We start from the raw sequence: 20,340 nt of genomic DNA on the forward strand, positions 1-20,340 counted from the left end.
GTCCAGACAACTGAGCAATTGAACAACAATTTAATAGTTACTAATTGGCTGTCTAATGTGTATGCTGTGTTCAGTCATGTGTGACTCTTTGCAACCCCAAGAACTGTAGCCTGCTAGGCTCCTCTGTCCATGGGATTTTCCAGACAATACTGGAGTGGGTTGCCATCTCTTCTTCCAGGGGATCTTCCTGACCCAGGGATCGAACCCATGCCTACCTGTGTCTCCTGCATTGCAGGTGGATTCTTTACCGCTGAGCCACTGGGAAGACATCTCAAAATTAACACAGCCTGGGAGCCATCCATGACTTTTTTTTCCTTGCACTCAATCTGGCAGCAAATTCTGTTGACTCTATTTAAACAGCTGCCCCAAATGCTGTTCTCCTAGTCAAAAACATTATCACTGTCCTTGTTTTAGAAACAGTAGGTCACACTAAAAGGTCACACTATGGGTTCCACACTATAGTGGTGGAACTGGGATTTGAATTAGTAAATTTGGTTTGAGTCCATGCCTTCATCCACTAGAATGTAAACTCCAGAAGGGCGGGGACTTTTCTCTGTTTAGTTCACTACTATATCCCCCAGTGCCTCTGCTGCTGCCAGGCACATTGTATACCACTAATAAATACTCGTTGAGTGAACAAATGAATCCACTACCAAAATTAAAAGTGCAACATTTGCAGCAGAAGCAGCAGAGATGCTTCAGCAATTCGAGAGATATTTGGATCCTGACTCATCAGTCAAATGGTGGTATACCTTTGTATCCAATTGACATAACTTGCCCACTGGCATTCTTTATAGATACAGTTTAAGGGAACTGATTTTTAAGGTCACATATACAGATTGAAAAACTAGACCATAAGAATGCAGAGGAAGGTATTAATTATGGAAAACCAAACTTATACTCTTCTCTTTTGGGGTAAGAAGAAATCTTTCAAGAATAAGTAGAAGGATGGCAAAAGAGATTTCAAACCAGAAGCTTCAGATATACCAGGAAATCTTTTTCCCAGAAAAACATGTTTTAACTAAGGCTTATCCTTCAAGGACATTAAGTGACTGACACTGGGAACTCTTTGGATAATTAAAAAGATGCCTCACTTTGGCAGCACATATACTAAAATTGGGATGATAAAGAAGATTAGCATGGCCCTTGTGCAAGGATGACACACAAATCTGTGAAGCGTTCCATATTTAAAAGAAGAAAAAACCCCCAAACACCCCATGAGAATAGATGGAAAGGTAGAAATCACTGGATTTCAGAATGGATAACTTCTCTCTCTTCTCCTGGCTCTATCTTCCTATCTATCTATCTACCTCCCTACCTGCTTCCCTATCTATTATCTACCTTTTGTTCCAGCTGCTATAACAAAATGCTGCAGAATGGTTAAGTTGTAAACAACAGAAAATTTTTTCTTACAGTTGTGGAGGCTGGGAAGTCCAGGATCAAGGTTCCAGCATGTTTGGGTGAGAGCCCTCTTCCAGGCTGAAAAATTCTTGTATCTTCACATGGTGACTTCTGTGGAATTTCTTTTATAAGAGCACTAATCCCATTACGACAGCTGATACCTCCACCCTCATGACCTTATTACTTGCCGAAGTCTTCACCTAGCAATACTATCACCTTTGCTGTTTAGGTGATAGTGGTGGTGGTGGGGAACACAAGCATTCAGACCATAGTACTGCCCACACACATAGATTTTTCTACATTTTCATATGTATTTATGTATCTATATATAGCATCCAACAGGATGACACCAAGTTAGAAGGAAAACTTAGTCACTAGTTCAGGAAAAGCTTGGACCGGCTTCCAAAAAAGTGTTTTGACCTACTCAACGAAGGTTGGGCAGAGAGTAATGAGATATACCACAGATGCACTTGTGACTATCAGTTAGACCAGAAGGGCTCTTGGAGTACATCTGTCTAGGGCTGAAAGATTCAAATGGCCCTTCTTCTAAAATGCTGTCCTAGTGGTAGCAAGGCCCAGAAGACTTTTGATCAAGGCTCTTGATCCTGAAGCCAATGTACTCCTGTTTGTCTTCCTTTTCGAAGGGGTCAAAAGATTAAGAGGGGTTATTCTTGGACACAGCACAGCAAACTATTTAAATTCACATTTACTGTTGCTAGAAATGTTTATTCCTTGGTATATTCCTCCATCTCACCTCTCCCACCCCTCACTGCTCATCCTGTCCAAAAATGCCAATACCCCTACTCAGTTTTTTGTTTTTATAGAACCCTCCTTGGTCCTCCCTTAGGCATGGAGACTGTCGTTTGACCAAAGATTGGCAAAAACCACAAGCCCTGGGCCAATTCTGGCTTGTGACCTGTTTTTGTAAATAAAGTTTTATTGGACCACAGCCAAAATCACTTGTATATGTATTGCCTGTGGCTGCTTTCTTACTATAGTAGAGCTGAGTTAGGTGCAACAGAAATCCTATGACTTATAATATAAAGACTAAAATACTGACTCTCTGGCTCTTTACAGAGTTTACAAACCCCTACCATATACAATCAAGATGTTCCTTCAAACATGCAATTCTCTTCCTAAGAAACATTCTTCCCCTGAGATACCTGAAAAGTACAATTCTTAGTACCCTATGCTCCCTTGAGAAATTATTTTTAAGTTTTAATAGGTTTGCAAGATATAGTAGTCCTTTTAACTACAAAGAATTTTTTAAAAAACCCTTTCCTTTGGAAGCAAATTCTGTGAAATGGTATGAGTGATATGGTGGACAATAAAGAAAGATTTGAAAGAGGGCAGACACTTCTTTGGAGAATCCTAGCCATGGAGGGAAGGAGAAGCTGGGGCAGTGGCTGCAGAGAAGTGGCATAATTCCTATTATGTTGGCATAATAATTCCTATTATGCCAGCTTGCTGTGGTGATCACAATGTGTGAAGCACTGAACACCCAGCAGACACTCAGAAAAAGAGGTGTCACAACACTGCCTCCCCCGACCACCAACAAAGTCAGAAGAGCACTTCTAAAGGTCTAATGAGTAATAAACCCACATATAGAAATAGGTTCAGCCTTAGCAGTTACCATAATGAGATGCTGTTTTCACTAATTAGATTAGATCTGACAGTATTCATACAAGCCAGTGTTCAAAGGTCCCTGCAACCAGTCCTCTCACACTGACAGTAGGCAGTGTTCCAGGGCTCACTAAAGCCCTTGCTGCCATTTCAGCATCACCTCAAATGGGCCCACATCAAGGGATTCTCCCCCTCCTACCATTAGCCCCAACCCCCACCCATCTCTGGGAGAAAAATTTAACCACCCCCCCCACACACACAAAAAATCACATTGAAAAAAAGTTTATTTAAAAAAGTTCTAGCAGCAAGAACAGTAACAAAACAAAAAGAGAGACGGACAAACAAAATAAGAAGGAGGCTGTGTCCTACAGGACTTGTCTCCACTCTTTAATCGAGTTCTTTATACCGAGCAAACATGACTCTTCGCACAGCATCTCGGTAAGTCTCATTGGACTGTCTCTTGCTGGTTCTTCCTGGAGCTCCCACATTGGGACCCCTCATCCGACTTTCAGTCTGTAGAACAAAGACAAACATTGAAGTGGGCTCTGTAAATTAATTAGCTTCAGAGCTGGTTTTAACATTTCTGGACTAGTAAGGAGAAGAAGATACAGGAGAATTTTTACAGAATGCTTAATTAATAAACACTCAAGATGAATAAGAAGGATGGTGACACCATGACTTCAGGATTCAACACCAGAAATATGAGAAGCCAACCTCTTATACTTGGCATTTTCAGATGGGGACTAAGACAACACAAAATGGGCACTGTTCCTTTGTATCACCTTTTCTATCTTCTTTTCCTGAAACATGAGGGGTGAGGCCCTTCATGAGAACCAGGACTAACGTCATGCTCCTCAAATTTTAGCCATCAAAAACCTCTGATGACAATTCCTCTCTGAGATGCCTTTATACCTTTTATTGCTGGTTCCCTGGTTCTTTTCACCAAATTATTCTTCACTCTCAAAACGGCCTGATTCCCACGCTGCCCCATGTCTTACTCTTTGTAACAGTAAAATGAGCCCCATTCCAACTTTTCTCTCTGCTTCCCATTGCCAATCAAACTGCAAAGAGCCTAGCATGCCTAGCTATAACCTAGGAATAAAGACTGAGAGGCTTCTCAGCTCTCAAGTTCTTTGAGAAAGCCCATCTAATAGGCTGGGACATAGCTGTGGGCCACAGAATGAGAGGAAGCTAAGTATACGCCAGGTTCATGACACCCCTAACAAGATGGAAACCATTTCACCTCCTCCGCCGAACCCAATCCTGGATGGCCATATCCAAGGCCTGCCCCCTTCCTCCAGCCAGTGGCCTGTTGGACATAGCCTCCTGTGCTGCTACTGTTGATGCCTTCTTTACCAACAGGCTTACGATCGCTGCAAAAGAAGCATATATACTAAGACACCAGTGATATGCTTATGAGCCCAATAAAAACCTCTGTCCTCTTGATTCAGACATGCCTCCTCTTAAGATTATTAAACAGTTAAAAAAAAAAAAAAGAGTATTAAACAGTATCTTTCAGTGCCTGCTCTCTACGAAACCAGCTTTGTCCTGGGGAAACAGAGACTAAGACCTGACCCTGTTCACGGGGAAGGATGTGAGAAGGATAATATGTCAACAGATGCTTATAGCACATTGAAAAGCCACTCAGCCATGGATGTGGCAGCAGTACATATCTATTATGGAAATAAAAAATCACAAACCTGAAGGGGTATCATCACAAATGAGGAATTCTAACAAAAGGGTATACCTGAACTGGTTCTCAATGAATGATGAGCTTGTGAGCTAGAAAAAGCATGGGAGGAAAGGAGACACAAGCACAGAGAAGTGAAAGAACGCAACTTGTCCACAAGAGAAGCGGGAGGACCTGACCAAAGCCTGCTTGAGCCAGACTATGAACAGCCATGAACATCATGCTAAATCATGACATTTCCCCCAGAGGCACATTCTGTCCTGGCTACTAGTTCTTTCATTTACCAATGAAGAGACTTGCCCAAATTTCACTAGATCAACACCTTACTTAAAATCGTTTCATAACCTCCTATTGCCCTAAGACAAAATCTTAGTAAGGTGTTCAAAGAGCATGAACTTCATGAATGGGACTGAGCCAGCCTCATCTCCTTGTCACTCAACCACATTTTCCCAGTATCCAGCCCATCAGGCTATGTACAACTTCTCAAATGCATCACAACCTCTCTCTCTTTTTCATCCATGAAACATGCAGTTCCCTGCAATTAAAATGCCCTCCTCTTCCTTACCGGATTTCTGTGTCTGCCCTACGAGACAAAATATTACCGAAGCCTTCCTTAGTCTGTGTTCAGACAGCCAAAAATAATATTTATCTTTACCCCTGAATATTCCTTGCACTTGGTGCAGTATCTGTACACAGTGGGCTATCAGAAAATTTTATAACTCTGGACTCAAAACTTGGGAGCTCTGTGACCATAAACAAGCACAGGAAGCTACAGATTATATATCACCAACCAACCACTTATTCAACACTTATGTGGCAACCCATTCCAGTATTCTTGTCCGGATAATTCCATAGACAGAGGAACCTGGCCGGCTACAGTCCATGGGGTTGCAAAGAGTCAGACATGACTGAGCGACTAACACACATACACATGAGAATGAAGGTTCCCTGGAGAAAAAGTCCAAGAGTGTGACATTCTAATCAGGTTAATAAAGAGATACAGCATTACTGATGAGAAGAGAAAGGGTTCCCAACCACAGCCACTCCAGCCCTGGTTTTGAGCAGCTAAGCAGCCAATGATTCTTTCACGCAAACATATATACTGCCTGTGTTAAGACAGGTGGTCAAAAGGCTGGGGTGAACCTCATGCTCAAAGAGTTCAGACAGAACCTGCTCCCAATAACCTCACTCTCTGAGATCAGAAAAAGGCAGCAAGTCGGAGAAAGGTGTAGGCTGAGCGAAGAGTTTCTAATTTACCTGTCAGTTTCCCTGGAGTATTTAATGCGTTTCCTTTCTGGAGAATCCAAAGACTGGAGCTTTTCCCTGCGATCATTTCCTCTTTCTTTAAACCTTCCCTGTTGGTAAGGAGAACAGATCTGAGATTTCCATACGAGGGGATGGGGGAATGGGAAAGTTTCACTTTATTCTGGGTATTTCCTATAACGAGAAGGGAATTCAACTGGTAACTCCTGGAATCTCTCACTTTAAACATTCGTGAGAAAGTAGTGGCTTCTCTTAACTGGTAAATTTGGGAAGAACAGGTTATCTTCCCCTCTTCTGAGGAAAAGATAGCCTCCACAGATGGATTCCTAACAATCACATAAGCCTCGTCATAGGCCGGTAAAGCCTGTAGCTGCCTAAGTGAATCCGCCTAATTGTGTGGTCTAAATAGCAAGTCAGCTCTCAGACTAAGGTACTTCCTCCAACTTGGCTTTTAACCGTAAAAGATGCTATTTCAGCAGCCCGAGCCAACATTTTTTCTTTGATTTTAAAAGCTAGGCAAGAAAGAGGAGTGTTATTTGACCTACCCAGAGACCCTAACATTACTTTTGAAGGAACCAATTTTATTAAAGTACAATTTATAAATTAAAAAATGCAACCACTTTAATGTAGTTTGATGAGTTTTGAGAAATGTACACACCATCTTTTGGGGCTTCTTCATTCTTTATCTTCAGCACAGCCTGCATATGTTACATCAGAAAACTAAAAGAGCTGGGGTCAAGGGACTAACATGCCACCAAATCTTACCTCCCGTTCTCTCCTCTCCAGATAGGCTAACTCCTGCTCAGACTGTTTTATCTTCCGGTGGATTTCCAGGTTTTGCTGAGAAGAGAAGGAGTTCTTTGAGTATAGGTCTATAAAAAGAGTGGTCCGAGCAATGAGTCTAGGCCTTTTCTGATAGCTTTGTTAGGACTGTGGCTTCTTTCACTGGCCAACTCTCCTAAGTGATCACTGTACTACAGAATCAGCCACCCCTAAATCTTGCGTTAACTTCACCAATGGGAACCCATGTTCTGACACACAGATTAGTTCCATGTTGTGGCACAAGGCAGAATTTTATCCTACTTCTCCCTGAAATGTAGAAGACACACACCTGGTTTCTATCTCTTTATCCAAGGTAAATATGGGAGAGGGGACTCTGAAGACACCACTGACGAAAACCAAATACCCACACGCTCTGCCTACCGCCACCATCACCAGCCATCCTGACTCTAGTCACTCCTTCCACACCCAGAGAGAGACATGCAAAGGAACTCCAAGGACACAAAACAACAGATTGCTCTGAGAGTCCCATATTCCTCACGTGTGGCTTCACTACACAATGCCCTCTGGAATATATAAAGAACTTAAGGTGTCTACATGAAGATATGGCAGAATGTGACTCACCTTTCGAGAAAACTGCACCCTGTCAGAGCTAGATGGAACCAGGTAAAGCCACCAAGTATCAGAGAAGTAAAGGGCCTTATCTGAAGACCAACTGTGAGGGTAATAGTAGAGCTAAGATGAGAAACCCAGCAAGTGAGTGTCCTTTTCCATGACCCCTGCTCCTCCTGACTTCAGCACAGCCTCCATTCTTGGTGCCTCAACCCCAGACATATTGCTTGCCTTGTGTCTATACACTGAAGTTTTCTGAAGCTGGGCACAATCTTAATGCAGTGCGACTCATGAGCAAAAACGTGGAAAAACAACTCATTTTTGAATTAGACTGATTTAATTAGAGGAGCTGGGGAAGAGACAGGGTGAGAAGGACAGTATAAGCTTCTTTATTTACTGTAATGCTCAACGATGACAGTCAAAGTTCAGAAGGCCAGGGCCCAGTCCCTAATACCTTGTGCAGATCTGAAAGCTGCTGGTGTTTGATTAAAACTTCTTTATTGGGAAACTGCCTTCTGCAGAGCAGGCAAGCCAGTTTATTCCAGTCAGTGAGTTTGTCTTCTTCGTTCTCCTTCTTGGTCAGCTCCTCCCGCTGTGGGGGCTGTGCTGTGCGGGGCTGTGGAGGAGGGGTCTGCTCCTCCTCCTCTTCCTCCTCATAGTCACTGTCTCCTCCATATTCACCCAGGAGGCCAATCAGAGGGTTTACCACCTTAGGCTGGAAGGAGAAGGCCAGGGATTAACACAACCTCAACCTGTATTTTGGAGAAGGCAATGGCACCCCACTCCAGTACTCTTGCCTGGAAAACCCCATGGACGGAGGAGCCTCGTAGGCTGCAGTCCATGGGGTTGCTAAGAGTCTGACATGACTGAGCGACTTCACTTTCACTTTTCACTTTCATGCATTGGAGAAGGAAATGGCAACCCACTCCAGTGTTTTTGCCTGGAGAATCCTAGGGACAAGGGAGCCTGGTGGGCTGCCGTCTATGGGGTCGCACAGAGTCGGACACGACTGAAGTGACTTAGCAGTAGCAGCAACCTGTATTTGGGGCCTGTTTTCTAGATATTCTGCTATGGGCATCTCATTTCTTCTCTTTTGGTTTGGATAATGAACTGGGTTCAAAACAGGCCCACTGACCACACTGTTCATCTTCCAGATGGAAGCAACATGGCTTGAGCTTGATTTTCCTCCTTGTCCACTGACATAAGCCAGAAAGGTTCCCTTAGAAGTGACACTAGCAACAGAAGAGTGATGAGAAGGAAGAGAAATGGAAACTCACATAGCCCTCAAAGAAAGAGTTTAAAAGTTACAAGTTACTTCTAAAGAGGCAGAGTCATTGTAACCCATGGAGAAAAGACAACTTTCATCCAGGCCACAGAAACCCCTATAGCAAGAGAGATTTAGGAGATGGACTAAAACTAACTAAAGGATAAACACCCAGGTAAATAGATCCAGCTCCTGAATAAGGTAAAGACAAAGGCACGGTTAGGACAGATACTACAGTGAACTGAATCAACAATGTAGAGCAGCAAAAAGTATTTATCATGAGTTTATAGAAAATGTTAAATAATGACACATGATCATTGGCCTAGCATCAAAATAACTTTTGATTACCTTAAGACTATTACTTTTAAGGCATCTAAAAAATGGGTACCAGTGTTAGCTTTGTTCACTCTGGCAGGCAAACAATAAAAATGACATATGCATGCACCTGACATTTAAGATGTTTTCATGCAGCATCAAACATTAAACAAGCATCAAAAAATAAACATTAGGGCCAGGAAAACATGTTTCCTTGGTCATTTAGAAGAGAAGAATTAACAAAATCAAGATTCTAACTTAAAAATGACTGGCATTCTCTGGTCTGGTAGGAACAGCACAAGTTAGAGAGAAAAAGGACAGATAACAGCCTCTGAGTCTCAAGGAACACTCCTACTAACAGACAGGAAAATGTACCTCATGTTTACACTCAAGAGGAGTCCTTGTCTGTGAGACACAGAGAACTACAGGACCAATACCGAAGTGAGTCATCAACCTTTGAACTTTCTTTCCCATTCGCAATCAGCCCCAGCCCTAGCCCAGCACATCAGCTTAGCCTTACTGGTGGAGGACTCTCTTCCTTCTTCACAGTGGGAGGCAGAGGCTTCTTAAACACATCTTCTGCGGGAGCTGTCCCCTCACTGGCATTTTCCTGAAACTGATCAAAATCCCAGGTAATTTTTTTATATGATACCCATAAAAGCTGGGTTTAGAGTTCACCTGTTGAAATGAGTCTGATTTTCCAAACCTCTTAATTTGTAAAATATCTGTGATATTACTATAGTGATTCCAAAATAAAAAAAGGTTTAAACACATCCCATTTAGTATATATTGAGTGATTACTCTATGTCAGGTACCAGATGGTGCATTTATATACATTATCTCCTTCAGCCTTTACTACAATTCTATCTTGAAAAATATATACATTTAGTGTGTACTGTATATATTTTTCAAGATAGAATTGTAGTAAAGGCTGAAGGAGATAACGTATAGTGTGTACTGTGGAGTACACACTAGTGGAGTACTGTGGAGTACAACAGTTAGTGTGTACTGTGGAGAAGGCAATGGCAACCCACTCCAGTACTCTTGCCTGGAAAATCTCATGGGCAGAGGAGCCTGGTGGGCTGCAGTCCATAGGGTCGCTGGGAGTCGGGCACGACTGAGCGACTTCACTTTCACGCATTGGAGAAGGAAATGGCAACCCACTCCAGTGTTTTTGCCTGGAGAATCCCAGGGATGGCGGAGCCTGGTGGGCTGCCGTCTATGGGGTTGCACAGAGTCGGACACGACTGAAGCAACTTAGCAGCAGTGTGTACTGTGGCGAAAAGGAAGCAGGATTCACAACTCCTCTTACCCTCGTGACTCCTCGGTCTTTTTTCTCCTTGCTGTCTCTTTTAGACGTTTCCTTTTTGCTACTTGACTTTCCTTGACTGCTGGGTTTCTTCTCCTTGATATCTTCTTCCTCAGGGGACCCAGGATCCTGGGGTACATAGACTTCTTGCTGCAAAACAGTTAAGTCTATAGAACATTTCACTTTCCCAGAAATCCCAGGTCTAAGGAGCACAGTTCTCTTCTGAGGGAAAGAAACAGCTTTTTCCCTCTTGCCTAAGAGGAGAACATATCAAACAACCTAAAAACCCACTCCAGGGGTCAAGACGTAGCCAGACCATTCACTGTCCATTTTTCCCAAGAGCAGCACTGTTCTCACCTGTACTGTCACAAGGCATTGATTTTTCTTTTTTCTTTTTATTTTTTTTTGATTTTTCTATATACACAACAGTTAACATGAAGATTACCATCTTTAAAATCCACCTACATAATTATAACTCAATATAAAACCTGGACATTTCAAAAAAACAAAATATACACACCAAAATAAGGACTTCCCTTATGGTCCAGTAGTTAAGAATCTGCCTGCCAATGCAGGGGACAAAGGTTCAATTCTTGGCTTTGGAAGATCCCACATGCTGTGGAGCAACTAAATTCATGCGCCACAACTACTAAGCCCATGATCTACAGCCTGTGAGCTGCGACTGCTGAAGCCCCATGCCTAGAGCCTGTGCTTGGCAACAAGAGAAGCCACTGCAATGAGAAGCCCACTCGCTGCAACGAAGTGTAGTCCCCATTCACCACAACTAGAGAAAAGCCCAGGCAGCAATGAGGACCCAGCACATCCAAAAATAAATAAATAAATCTTTAAACAAATAAATAAATATAAAAGAATGATTTACAAAATAACAAAGCCCCAGACTCACCTGTGTATTGGGGTCATAATAAGTTCCTGCCAAGGGATCATAATAGTAGCCAGTAGCAGAATCATATATGTAGCAGTCAGATGAAGCTAGAGGGAATAAAAGCAGAGCCAGTGTTAGCCCCTGTCCAAAGAAGCCCTTGCTGGGGACTCGTCAAGAAATCTAAAAGGAGGCTGGCCAACCCAAAGCCTGTAGATGGAGCTCTCTGAGTGAGCACCCCTTGTCTCTTTCCAACTTTGTGATCATCAAGATTTCAATTAATGGGCAATCAAACCAGAAAGAACAACAGAGATAAGACAAAGGTTACTCACACTGTTGTCCTTGTCGATTTACATCGGAAGACCAGTCTGAATTTCTGCCACCTCCCCGCCTATCTCGGAAATATTTTTTACCCTATCACAGAAAAACAAGTTAAAATTATGGAACTTCGGATAGCCATTTACCTTAACAATCACCCATTAGAGAGAAGTGAAGATCACTTTTTCAGTCACTTGAGAATCTTAACAAAGCACTCCCCAACTGCTGAAGCCTACCTGATAGTAGTGCATGTGGTCAGAATGGTCCCCAGAATCATTTCTGCAACAAACAACACAACATGTCTTGAGCCTGCTACCAAAAGCCACTTGAGGGGCGCCCAACCCTAACAGATCTGCTGAGAAACTCTATTCCCCCCGTGGCACGGAAAGGAATCAACCCAGATAGCAGCAGGTCTGGTGATGCAGAGACTCCTGAAGGGAGAAGCAGTGGGACTCCTGAATAACTATCTGCTGGAGGAAAACAGCAATTGAGTTGAGGGTACCAGAACAGAGCTGCCCCCTCCCTGTAAGCCTGCCTCTCTGATGCTGCCACTTTCCAGTTACCACTTCTGGGTCAAGATGAATGAAGGAGTAAAGAAGAATAAGATTTCCCAGCACTATGGGGGTATGAACAAAGTCAAGACAGCATTTTCTTAGGATTCCAGGGAGCAAGGATATATTGCAATTTTTTTTGCACATCCAAGGCTGTACCATCACCTGGGGCCCAAGGGGAAAAAAATAAGTACTCAGTACTACTATTTAAAAGGAAAAAAAAAAAAAAATCTAGAGAAAGAACAAGGCAAGCTATAGAAAAATAAAATATACATGTGAATCTGAAGCAACTCACACTGGGAAAGCATGCTTTACCATCTGTATCTCCAGTCAGAGGTAAGAGCTGCCTCCCAAACATCTGAGTGGGGTAACACAAAGGAGTCCCATCCCTCTGCTTTACCTTCGTTTTCCAGTGGCCAGGTTTACAGCTACCATTTTCCCAGCAATGCTAAATGGTGGATCAAGGTTCTGCAAGATCTTCACTACTCGAAGAGCTTCCTGGGGAAACAAAGACTCATCTGAACCCAAAGAGAGAAAAGGACATGTCCTATGAAAGAAAACTGAACATGGATTTTCCTTCTCAAAACAAAACAAAACAAAACAACTTTATTAAACATTATGTTCTGGTCATAATTATAATACTAAGAGCACACTGGCAAAAATAAGCAACCCTTAATGAAGCGTTGATCAGAATAATGGTCAGTGTAGCCATCAGTTCTTAGTATCAATTTCAAAAGTTCAAATCCTCTTCTTTTAGTCTGCAACTGTCACTGCATCAGATCCAGTTTACGAAGTCTCTTGTGATTTTTGAGTGCAAAACATAATTTTCATTGCTACCCTCACATTACTTACATGGAAGAGGACCCCACAACTAGAAATTCAAGGCACAAGAATCTATTAAAGCAACACTTTGAGGAAAAAGGGCAAATGTTCTGTTACCATCAAACATAAAACTGTGATTGGTCAAAATGATTTAAGAAATTAGAAAATTCAACAAAATCTTGAAAAGGTTCAGTACTCAGATTTTCCAAGTGACTAAGCTGTCACTTTATTTTAACTGGAAACTGAAATGCCACCAGACAAGAAATGGACCTGGAAAGTTCCAACTTTCTAGGGCAGTCACTTCACCTGAATGAGCCAAAGGAAACAATAATAGGGGTTATGGTACTAAGTGGCACATGACAATTTTAAGGATCAAGTCCTTCAAACCTTCTTGAGGTTTCCATAGTCAGTTGTTTCTAGGCCATCCTGGGGTGAAAGGGTAGGGTGAGGGGCCTGGGGGATGGGGGTGATGGACAACTGCAACTCACTGCGTGGGAGTCCAGGTCAATAAAGCCATAGGTGTGGCCCATGTGCCCTGTTCTGTTCTTGATGATACGGATGTTGGCAGTAGTAAGGCGGACATAGGGCTCCAGCACTTCCACTATCACCTCAGGTGGAGTGGAACGATAGATGCGTTTTAGCATGATTGCTGAACAAACCAAGCACAAATGGGAGAGGAGAAAGGAAAGAGAGAAAGGTTTACAATTTTGAAGTCTTCAGAGTGTATTTTTTTTTTTATACTGCAGATGTTACCCTGCTTTACCAAGGGTGATTCTATAACAGAATGCTTGTCAAATACTTCACACTTTTCTTCACAATACTTAGAAATCTAAAGTTATGCCTTGCTGCATTTGAATAGCAACTTGCTAGTTGGAGGATATAGATTTTGTCAGCGAGGCCTGCAAAAAACAATAGCGTCTATAATCAGGTTGAGCTGTTTTACTAGGGTGTAGGAAGTCACAGTATAGGTCATCTATGCCCCAAGCATGGTGGTCACAGACTGGTGTATGTCCTGACAAACCACTTACTTTTGCTTTCCCCATCCTGGCGTGTCTCCCCAGACCATGGCTCCTTCTCTCGGTCTCTTCGGAAGGTGAGCCCTTCCCTTCGAGGAGGCAGATACCTTTCTGATTCTCTCTTTTGATGTCCCAAGCGTGGTTCTTGTCCTTCTTCCCTCTTCTTGGGTTCAGATTCCTTATCAGCTGACCTTGAGGGTTGGCTGGCTTGTTTTTCTGATAGTGCTGGTATGGATGTTTTCTGAGGCTGAGGGTAGGTTACTAATTCTTGCTTGGCTTCTGTCATTAGATGAACAGAAACAGAAAGAGAATCTCCAACAGGTTTTAATCCCCCAAACAATACTCTTATGGTTCCTCCTTACTTGCCAACAAATACTAACACTAGAATGTTTTTATTTTTGTTTTTTTTTTGGCCACAGTGAGCAACATGTGGGATCTTATTTCCCTGACCAGGGATTGAACCTGTGCCCCTGGCAGTGGAAGCTCAGAGTCTTAACCACTATACTGCCAGGGAACTGGCTTATATCCTGCAAGCTGTATGGCTTGCAGGATCTTAGTTCCCTACCCAGGGACTGAACCTGGACCATGACAGTAAAAGTGCCGAGTCTTAGCCACTGGTCCACCAGAGAATTCCCTGGAATATTTTTAAAAGTAAAAAGAAAAAAACAAACCTACCAAAAAGTCCTCTGACAAACTTTAAGCAGAAAGGCTAACAAGACAGTAAATAGACAGTTTACAGAAGAAACTAAGTATTAAAAAAATTTAATCTTATGAGTGAGTTTTTTATCACTTCCCCAACATTTACATCTTTCATGAGACCCTGGACTTTACTATTATAACCACTGATAAGAACAGATTTGAGGACAAAATTATTAAACATATGGTCTTTCTAGGAGTTTGCTAGAAACATTTACGTCAAATGTGTTATGCCTAGGAGTCTTTCTTTTTCCAGTGTTATGGTACTAAAATAGCTGCTCAAATTCTGTAAGACTAGATACCCTAGTCTCCTGCAAAAGAAAGAAGAGACCTACCTGTACAAGGCTCATTTACATGCCAATAACTATAACAGGTAAATGTCCTTCAAAATATAAATGATTCATTTCCAATCTCTTTCTATATCAGGATAATGTATCCAGTTAATTGGGGGCATTTTTTTTTTAAACAGTTAATTCATTCTTAAGGGAAGTCATGTGGCTCAAAGAGACATTCTGTGGGAGCAGTGTAGAGATTACTTAACAGTGGTGACAGGCGACTAGTGAATGCCTGCCATGTACGTTTCTAGCTTAAAGCTGTTTCAACCATCTTAGTGGTATGGTGCTCAAGGGTTTCTATAACCCATTTATTCATTTGTTAGAACAGACTGAAAAAATGACTTTCTGGAGGGAAAACACAATTTTGCATAACTGGAGTGATACAGCAAGCTAAAAATTTCCCAACTGTCTATGGGAAAGTTATTTACTCACCTTCCCATGTGCCGGTTTGGTCTCTAGAGCATATACAGCCTCCCCGCAAAGATTTTCAGAACACCTGCTTCATAGCCCTCACTTGAGAGCAGAATCTCCACTACAGGTCAAAAGCGAGCTAAAAAATTCCTTGGAGGCACACTAAAGTCTAACCTTGGAACAAACAGATCTTTTAGAAGACTACCAGGATCCCAGCACTGAACTGTATTTTACTGTCAGGTACTAGCTTTCCTTACAGGATAATATCAGAAAGAGGCACATAACAGTCATCGTTATAGGACTACTGTATAGATGCCTTTGACAGACTCTTAAGGCTGTTTACCTAGAGGTTCTCAGGAGAAATTAACTTTAAAATCAAGTCACTGAGAAGCTGGTAGGTTTATCACTATAAAAATAACACATACCCTCAATCCTGATTTTGTCTTGTTTATACTTTTACTGTTACTTTAAGGATGTGTTTGTGTTACGATCCTCAAATGTTTATAATGTAAGTGAGAAAGCAGTAACCATAGCAAATTGTCCCCAATAACTTCAAAGAAGTGGGAGTGGAGGGGTCACATGGATGAATGCCATGTAGACTCTTCCTCAACCTAGTATCCTTAAACTATAACAATAGTCTAAGTAACAACACTGCTGACCTCTGGTCAGCTGCCCAAGCTAAGTAGCCCATAATCCATCTCCTGCCCTTGGCAGAACTCTGAGACCCAAAACTATTTACTAACAGGTCACACAAAGTTAGTTATCACATTGCACTTTTAAGAGTTTTACAGATGAACTTGTATTTAGGGATGATCAGTCTTTAAAGCCAAGGAAAGCAGGAAATTTGTCATGTTCAGTGTACAAAATAATAACTACCACCTTCGCCTCTATCACCACTCACCTTCCCTTGGGCACTTGCAGAATGAACATGAAGATCGGTGTCCACCAGTGCTGGCTTTACACTGCATGGGGAAAGTAAATAATTCAATTTGACCAAAAATATATATATATATATATTTTAACCTTATATATATATCTAACACAGTGACAACTGCCAAAAATGAAAGAAATAAGCCATATCCCAGATTCCTGTAAAACCTAACCATTCTGATATCCTCTACTCATCAGAGCTGGCACAGAATCCGGTGAGCTGTTATCTGAGAGCTGCCTCTAACAGAGTATCTAGCTGGATCTTTGAGCAGCCCAAATGCCTTTGCTCTGGACAAAGATTTCTCCCGGAAGTAAACTTAACTAAGGAAACTGGACTATTAAGTGGTTTATAGGAGATTCTGTCCTAAAGCTGTGACTACTCAGCCTGCACCCAAAAATCTGATCCTGAACTGGTTATGATGGCCCGATTCAGGCTTGGCTGGAACTGAGAAGAATTCAGTGATCAATTCCTTTCTCAAACATTGATTTTAAAAAGGGCATGGAAGGAAGAGGAAGATCCATAGGTAGCACCTCTGCTAGCTGTTCTGAGGACGTTAAAAGTGTTACAGAGCATTTACACTGAATTATCTACTATACGTAACCTAGAGATGATTTCAAGTATATGAGGGAATGTGCCTAGGTTATATGCAAATACAAAATCATTTTATAAAAGGGACTCGAGCATCTGTGGATTTTGATACCAAAATATAGGGGAATCTACCCCCTATAGATACCATGGGAAGACTGCACAGCAGAGCTTTAAGTGGGGGAGTTATGATCCTAACCTAGGTAGCTATAGTTAAGACACCATAAAATTGATCAGTTTTAAGGATTTCTAGTACATCTATAGTAAGATCATCACCAAAATTTAACTTCAGAACATTTTCTTCATCCCCCAAAGAAAAACCTAGTGCAGTCATCTTCCATTCTTACCTTCAGCCCCACAGAATTGATCTTTTGTGTCTGGCATAGTATTTTTAAGTTCATTCATGCTACAGCACTGATCAGTACTTCATTCCTTTTAATTGCCAAATAGTATTCCATTGTATGGTTATACTACATTTAGTTTATCCATTTGTCAGCTGATGGGCATTAAGGCTGTTTCCACTTCTTGGCTATTATGACTACTACTGCTATGAATTTTTTTTTAGAAGTCAGTGCATTTCACATCAGGCCAAAGATCCCATATGCAGGACTGGCAGTTCAACCCTTCCAGAGAAGCACAGAAATTACAAAATACCCCTGAAATAGCTAAAGGAGTGGCCTGATATTTTAGGGAACAATCTAACCAAGCCATTCTGCTCTTTCAAGCAACATCCTTGGTAACAGTTGTATAATTCTGACATCAGATACCAACATATTTTTTTTTTGCTGGTTAACAGAAAACAGAGTTCTAAAATTTCTCTTTAATTTAATGCTAGCTCCCTCCAGCTCTGATTATAAAATAAACAATACATGTGCATTATAGCTAATAGTGGAAAGAGATGGGGGAAAATCACTCATAATTCCAAGATGTAGAGACAATCACTACATAAACGCAAAATATTCTCAAAATTCTAATGGCCTTTTTTGCAGAAATGGAAAAGATGATCTTCAAATTTATAGGAAAGTGTAAAGAGACACTGAGCCAAGACAATGAAAAAGAACAAAACTGAAGGACTCACACTTTGCAACTGCCAAAATTTACTACAGAGCCGCAATAATCAAAACAAGTGGTACTGGCATGAGGACAGACAACAGAATAAAACTGAGAGTCTATATAACTAAATCTAGACATCTATGGGCAAATTATTTCCAACAAGAGCACCAGAACTATTCAATGGGGAAATAATAGTTAATTCAATAAATGGTTCACGGAAAACCGAATATCCATATTCCAAAGAAGATGGACCCTTACCTCATATCCTGAACAAAAATTAACTCAAAATAGATCAAAGGTCCAAATATATTTAAAAGCCAAAACTATCAAATTCTTAGAAGAAAACCTAAGGATACATCTTCAAGACCCTGGCTTTAAGCAATACTTTCATGATACCAAAGGGCAAGCAACAGAAGAAAAAAAAATAGATGAAATGGATTTTATCAAAATTAAAACTCTGTATATCAAAGGATACTATCAAGAAAGTAACACACAGTAACAACACAAAGAATGGTAGAAAATATTTGCAAATCCCCTATCTGACCCGGGTTCGATTCCTGGGTGGGGAAGATCCCCTGGAGAAGGAAATGGCAACCCACTCCAGTATTCTTGCCTGGAGAATCCCAAGGACAGAGGAGCCTGGTGGGCTATAGTCAATGGGGTCACAAGAGTCAGGCACAACTCAGTGACCTAAACCACCATATCTGATAAAGGATTAACATCCAGAATATATAAAGGATTCTTACAACCTTTTTTTGGCGGGGGCAGGGCCCACACTGCACAGTTTATGGCTCATAAGTTCCCTGACCAGGGGCTGAATTTGGGTCACCACAGTGAAAGTGCTGAGTCCTAACCACTGGACCACCAGGGAATTGCCAAGAAGAACTCTTACAACTTAAAGACAAACAACCTACTTAAAAATGAGCAGAAGACCTGAATACGCATTTTTCCAAAAAAGATACACAAGTGGCAACAAACACAAGAAAAGATGCTCAACATCACTAATCATTAGGGAACTGCAGATCAGCATCACAATCATGAAGATGAAGTACTATTTCACACCCACTCTGTTCAGTTCAGTCGCTCAGTCGTGTCCGACTCTTTGCGACCCCATGCATTATAGCATGCCAGGCCTCCCTGTCCATCACCAACTCCCGGAGTTCACCCAAACTCATGTCCATCAAGTCGGTGATGCCATCCAGCCATCTCATCCTCTGTCATCCCCTTCTCCTCCTGCCCCCAATCCCTCCCAGCATCAGAATCTTTTCCAATGAGTCAACTCTTTGCATCAGGTGGCCAAAGTATTGGAGTTTCAGTTTCAGCATCAGTCCTTGCAATGAACACCCAGGACTGATCTCCTTTAGGATGGACTGGTTGGATCTCCTTGCAGTCCAAGGGACTCTCAAGAGTATTCTCCAACACGACAGTTCAAAAGCATCAATTCTTGGGCGCTCAGCTTTCTTCACAGTCCAACTCTCACATCCATACATGATCACTGGAAAAACCATAGCCTTGACTAGACGGACCTTTGTTGGCAAAGTAATGTCTCTGCTTTTGAATATGCTATCTAGGTTGGTCATAACTTTCCTTCCAAGGAGTAAGCGTCTTTTAATTTCATGGCTGCAATCACCATCTACAGTGATTTTGGAGCCCCCAAAAATAAAGTCTGACACTGTTTCCACTGTTTCCCCATCTATTTGCCATGAAGTGAGGGGACCAGATGCCATGATCTTCGTTTTCTGAATGTTGAGCTTTAAGCCAACTTTTTCACTCTCCTCTTTCACTTTCATCAAGAGCACTAGACCATTCAGGTATGACCTAAATAAAATCCCTTATGAATATACAGTGGAAGTGAGAAATAGATTTAAGGGACTAGATCTGACAGATCTAGTCTGAACTAGCCTGATGAACTATGGACGGAGGTTCGTGACATTGTACAGGAGACAGGGTTCAAGACCATCCCCATAGAAAAGAAATGCAAAAAAGCAAAATGGCTGTCTGAGGAGGCCTTACAAATAGCTGTGAAAAGAAGAGAAGCGAAAAGCGAAGGAGAAAAGGAAAGATATAAGCATCTGAATGCAGAGTTCCAAAGAATAGCAAGGAGAGATAAGAAAGCCTTCTTCAGCGATCAATGCAAAGAAATAGAGGAAGATCTCTTCAAGAAAATTAGAAATACCAAGGGAATATTTCATGCAAAGATGGGCTCGATAAAAGACAGAAATGGTATGGACCTAACAGAAGCAGAAGACATTAAGAAGAGATGGCAAGAATACACAGAAGAACTGTACAAAAAAGATCTTCATGACCCAGATAATCACGATGGTGTGATCACTGACCTAGAGCCAGATATCCTGGAATGTGAAGTCAAGTGGGCCTTAGAAAGCATCACTACGAACAAAGCTAGTGGAGGTGATGGAATTCCAGTTGAGCTATTTCAAATCCTGAAAGATGATGCTGTGAAAGTGCTGCACTCAATATGCCAGCA

The 20,340-nt window shown here is 41.7% G+C and overlaps 1 protein-coding gene and 1 non-coding gene across 7 annotated transcripts in view; one reads left to right on the forward strand and one right to left on the reverse strand.

Annotated features, from left to right (window-relative positions):
* Positions 1–1,085: 1,085 nt before the first annotated feature.
* LOC112443549 (U6 spliceosomal RNA) lies at positions 1,086–1,191 on the forward strand. Its single transcript, XR_003031961.1, has one exon. It is a non-coding gene; the product is annotated as a U6 spliceosomal RNA (small nuclear RNA).
* A 2,099-nt stretch (positions 1,192–3,290) lies between these two features.
* RBM6 (RNA binding motif protein 6) overlaps positions 3,291–20,340 on the reverse strand; it is an 89,479-nt gene continuing 72,429 nt past the window's right edge. For 5 of the 6 annotated variants that reach the window (XM_002697034.6, XM_015459644.3, XM_010817854.3 and 2 more), the window contains 14 exons: positions 16,188–16,248; positions 13,857–14,123; positions 13,317–13,477; positions 12,407–12,504; positions 11,692–11,734; positions 11,470–11,551; positions 11,162–11,247; positions 10,261–10,407; positions 9,469–9,564; positions 7,824–8,084; positions 6,743–6,817; positions 5,972–6,069; positions 4,268–4,397; positions 3,291–3,537 (listed from right to left, as the gene is read on the reverse strand). In XM_002697034.6, coding sequence (XP_002697080.2) covers positions 3,412–3,537; positions 4,268–4,397; positions 5,972–6,069; positions 6,743–6,817; positions 7,824–8,084; positions 9,469–9,564; positions 10,261–10,407; positions 11,162–11,247; positions 11,470–11,551; positions 11,692–11,734; positions 12,407–12,504; positions 13,317–13,477; positions 13,857–14,123; positions 16,188–16,248 — 1,731 coding nt within the window. In that variant the 3' untranslated portion in view covers positions 3,291–3,411. The remainder of the gene's footprint in view (positions 3,538–4,267; positions 4,398–5,971; positions 6,070–6,742; positions 6,818–7,823; positions 8,085–9,468; positions 9,565–10,260; positions 10,408–11,161; positions 11,248–11,469; positions 11,552–11,691; positions 11,735–12,406; positions 12,505–13,316; positions 13,478–13,856; positions 14,124–16,187; positions 16,249–20,340) is intronic. The other variant, XM_010817853.4, reaches the window with a different exon arrangement.

The sequence above is a fragment of the Bos taurus genome, chromosome 22, assembly GCF_002263795.3.
Source record: "Bos taurus isolate L1 Dominette 01449 registration number 42190680 breed Hereford chromosome 22, ARS-UCD2.0, whole genome shotgun sequence".
Classification (NCBI taxonomy): domain Eukaryota; kingdom Metazoa; phylum Chordata; class Mammalia; order Artiodactyla; family Bovidae; genus Bos; species Bos taurus.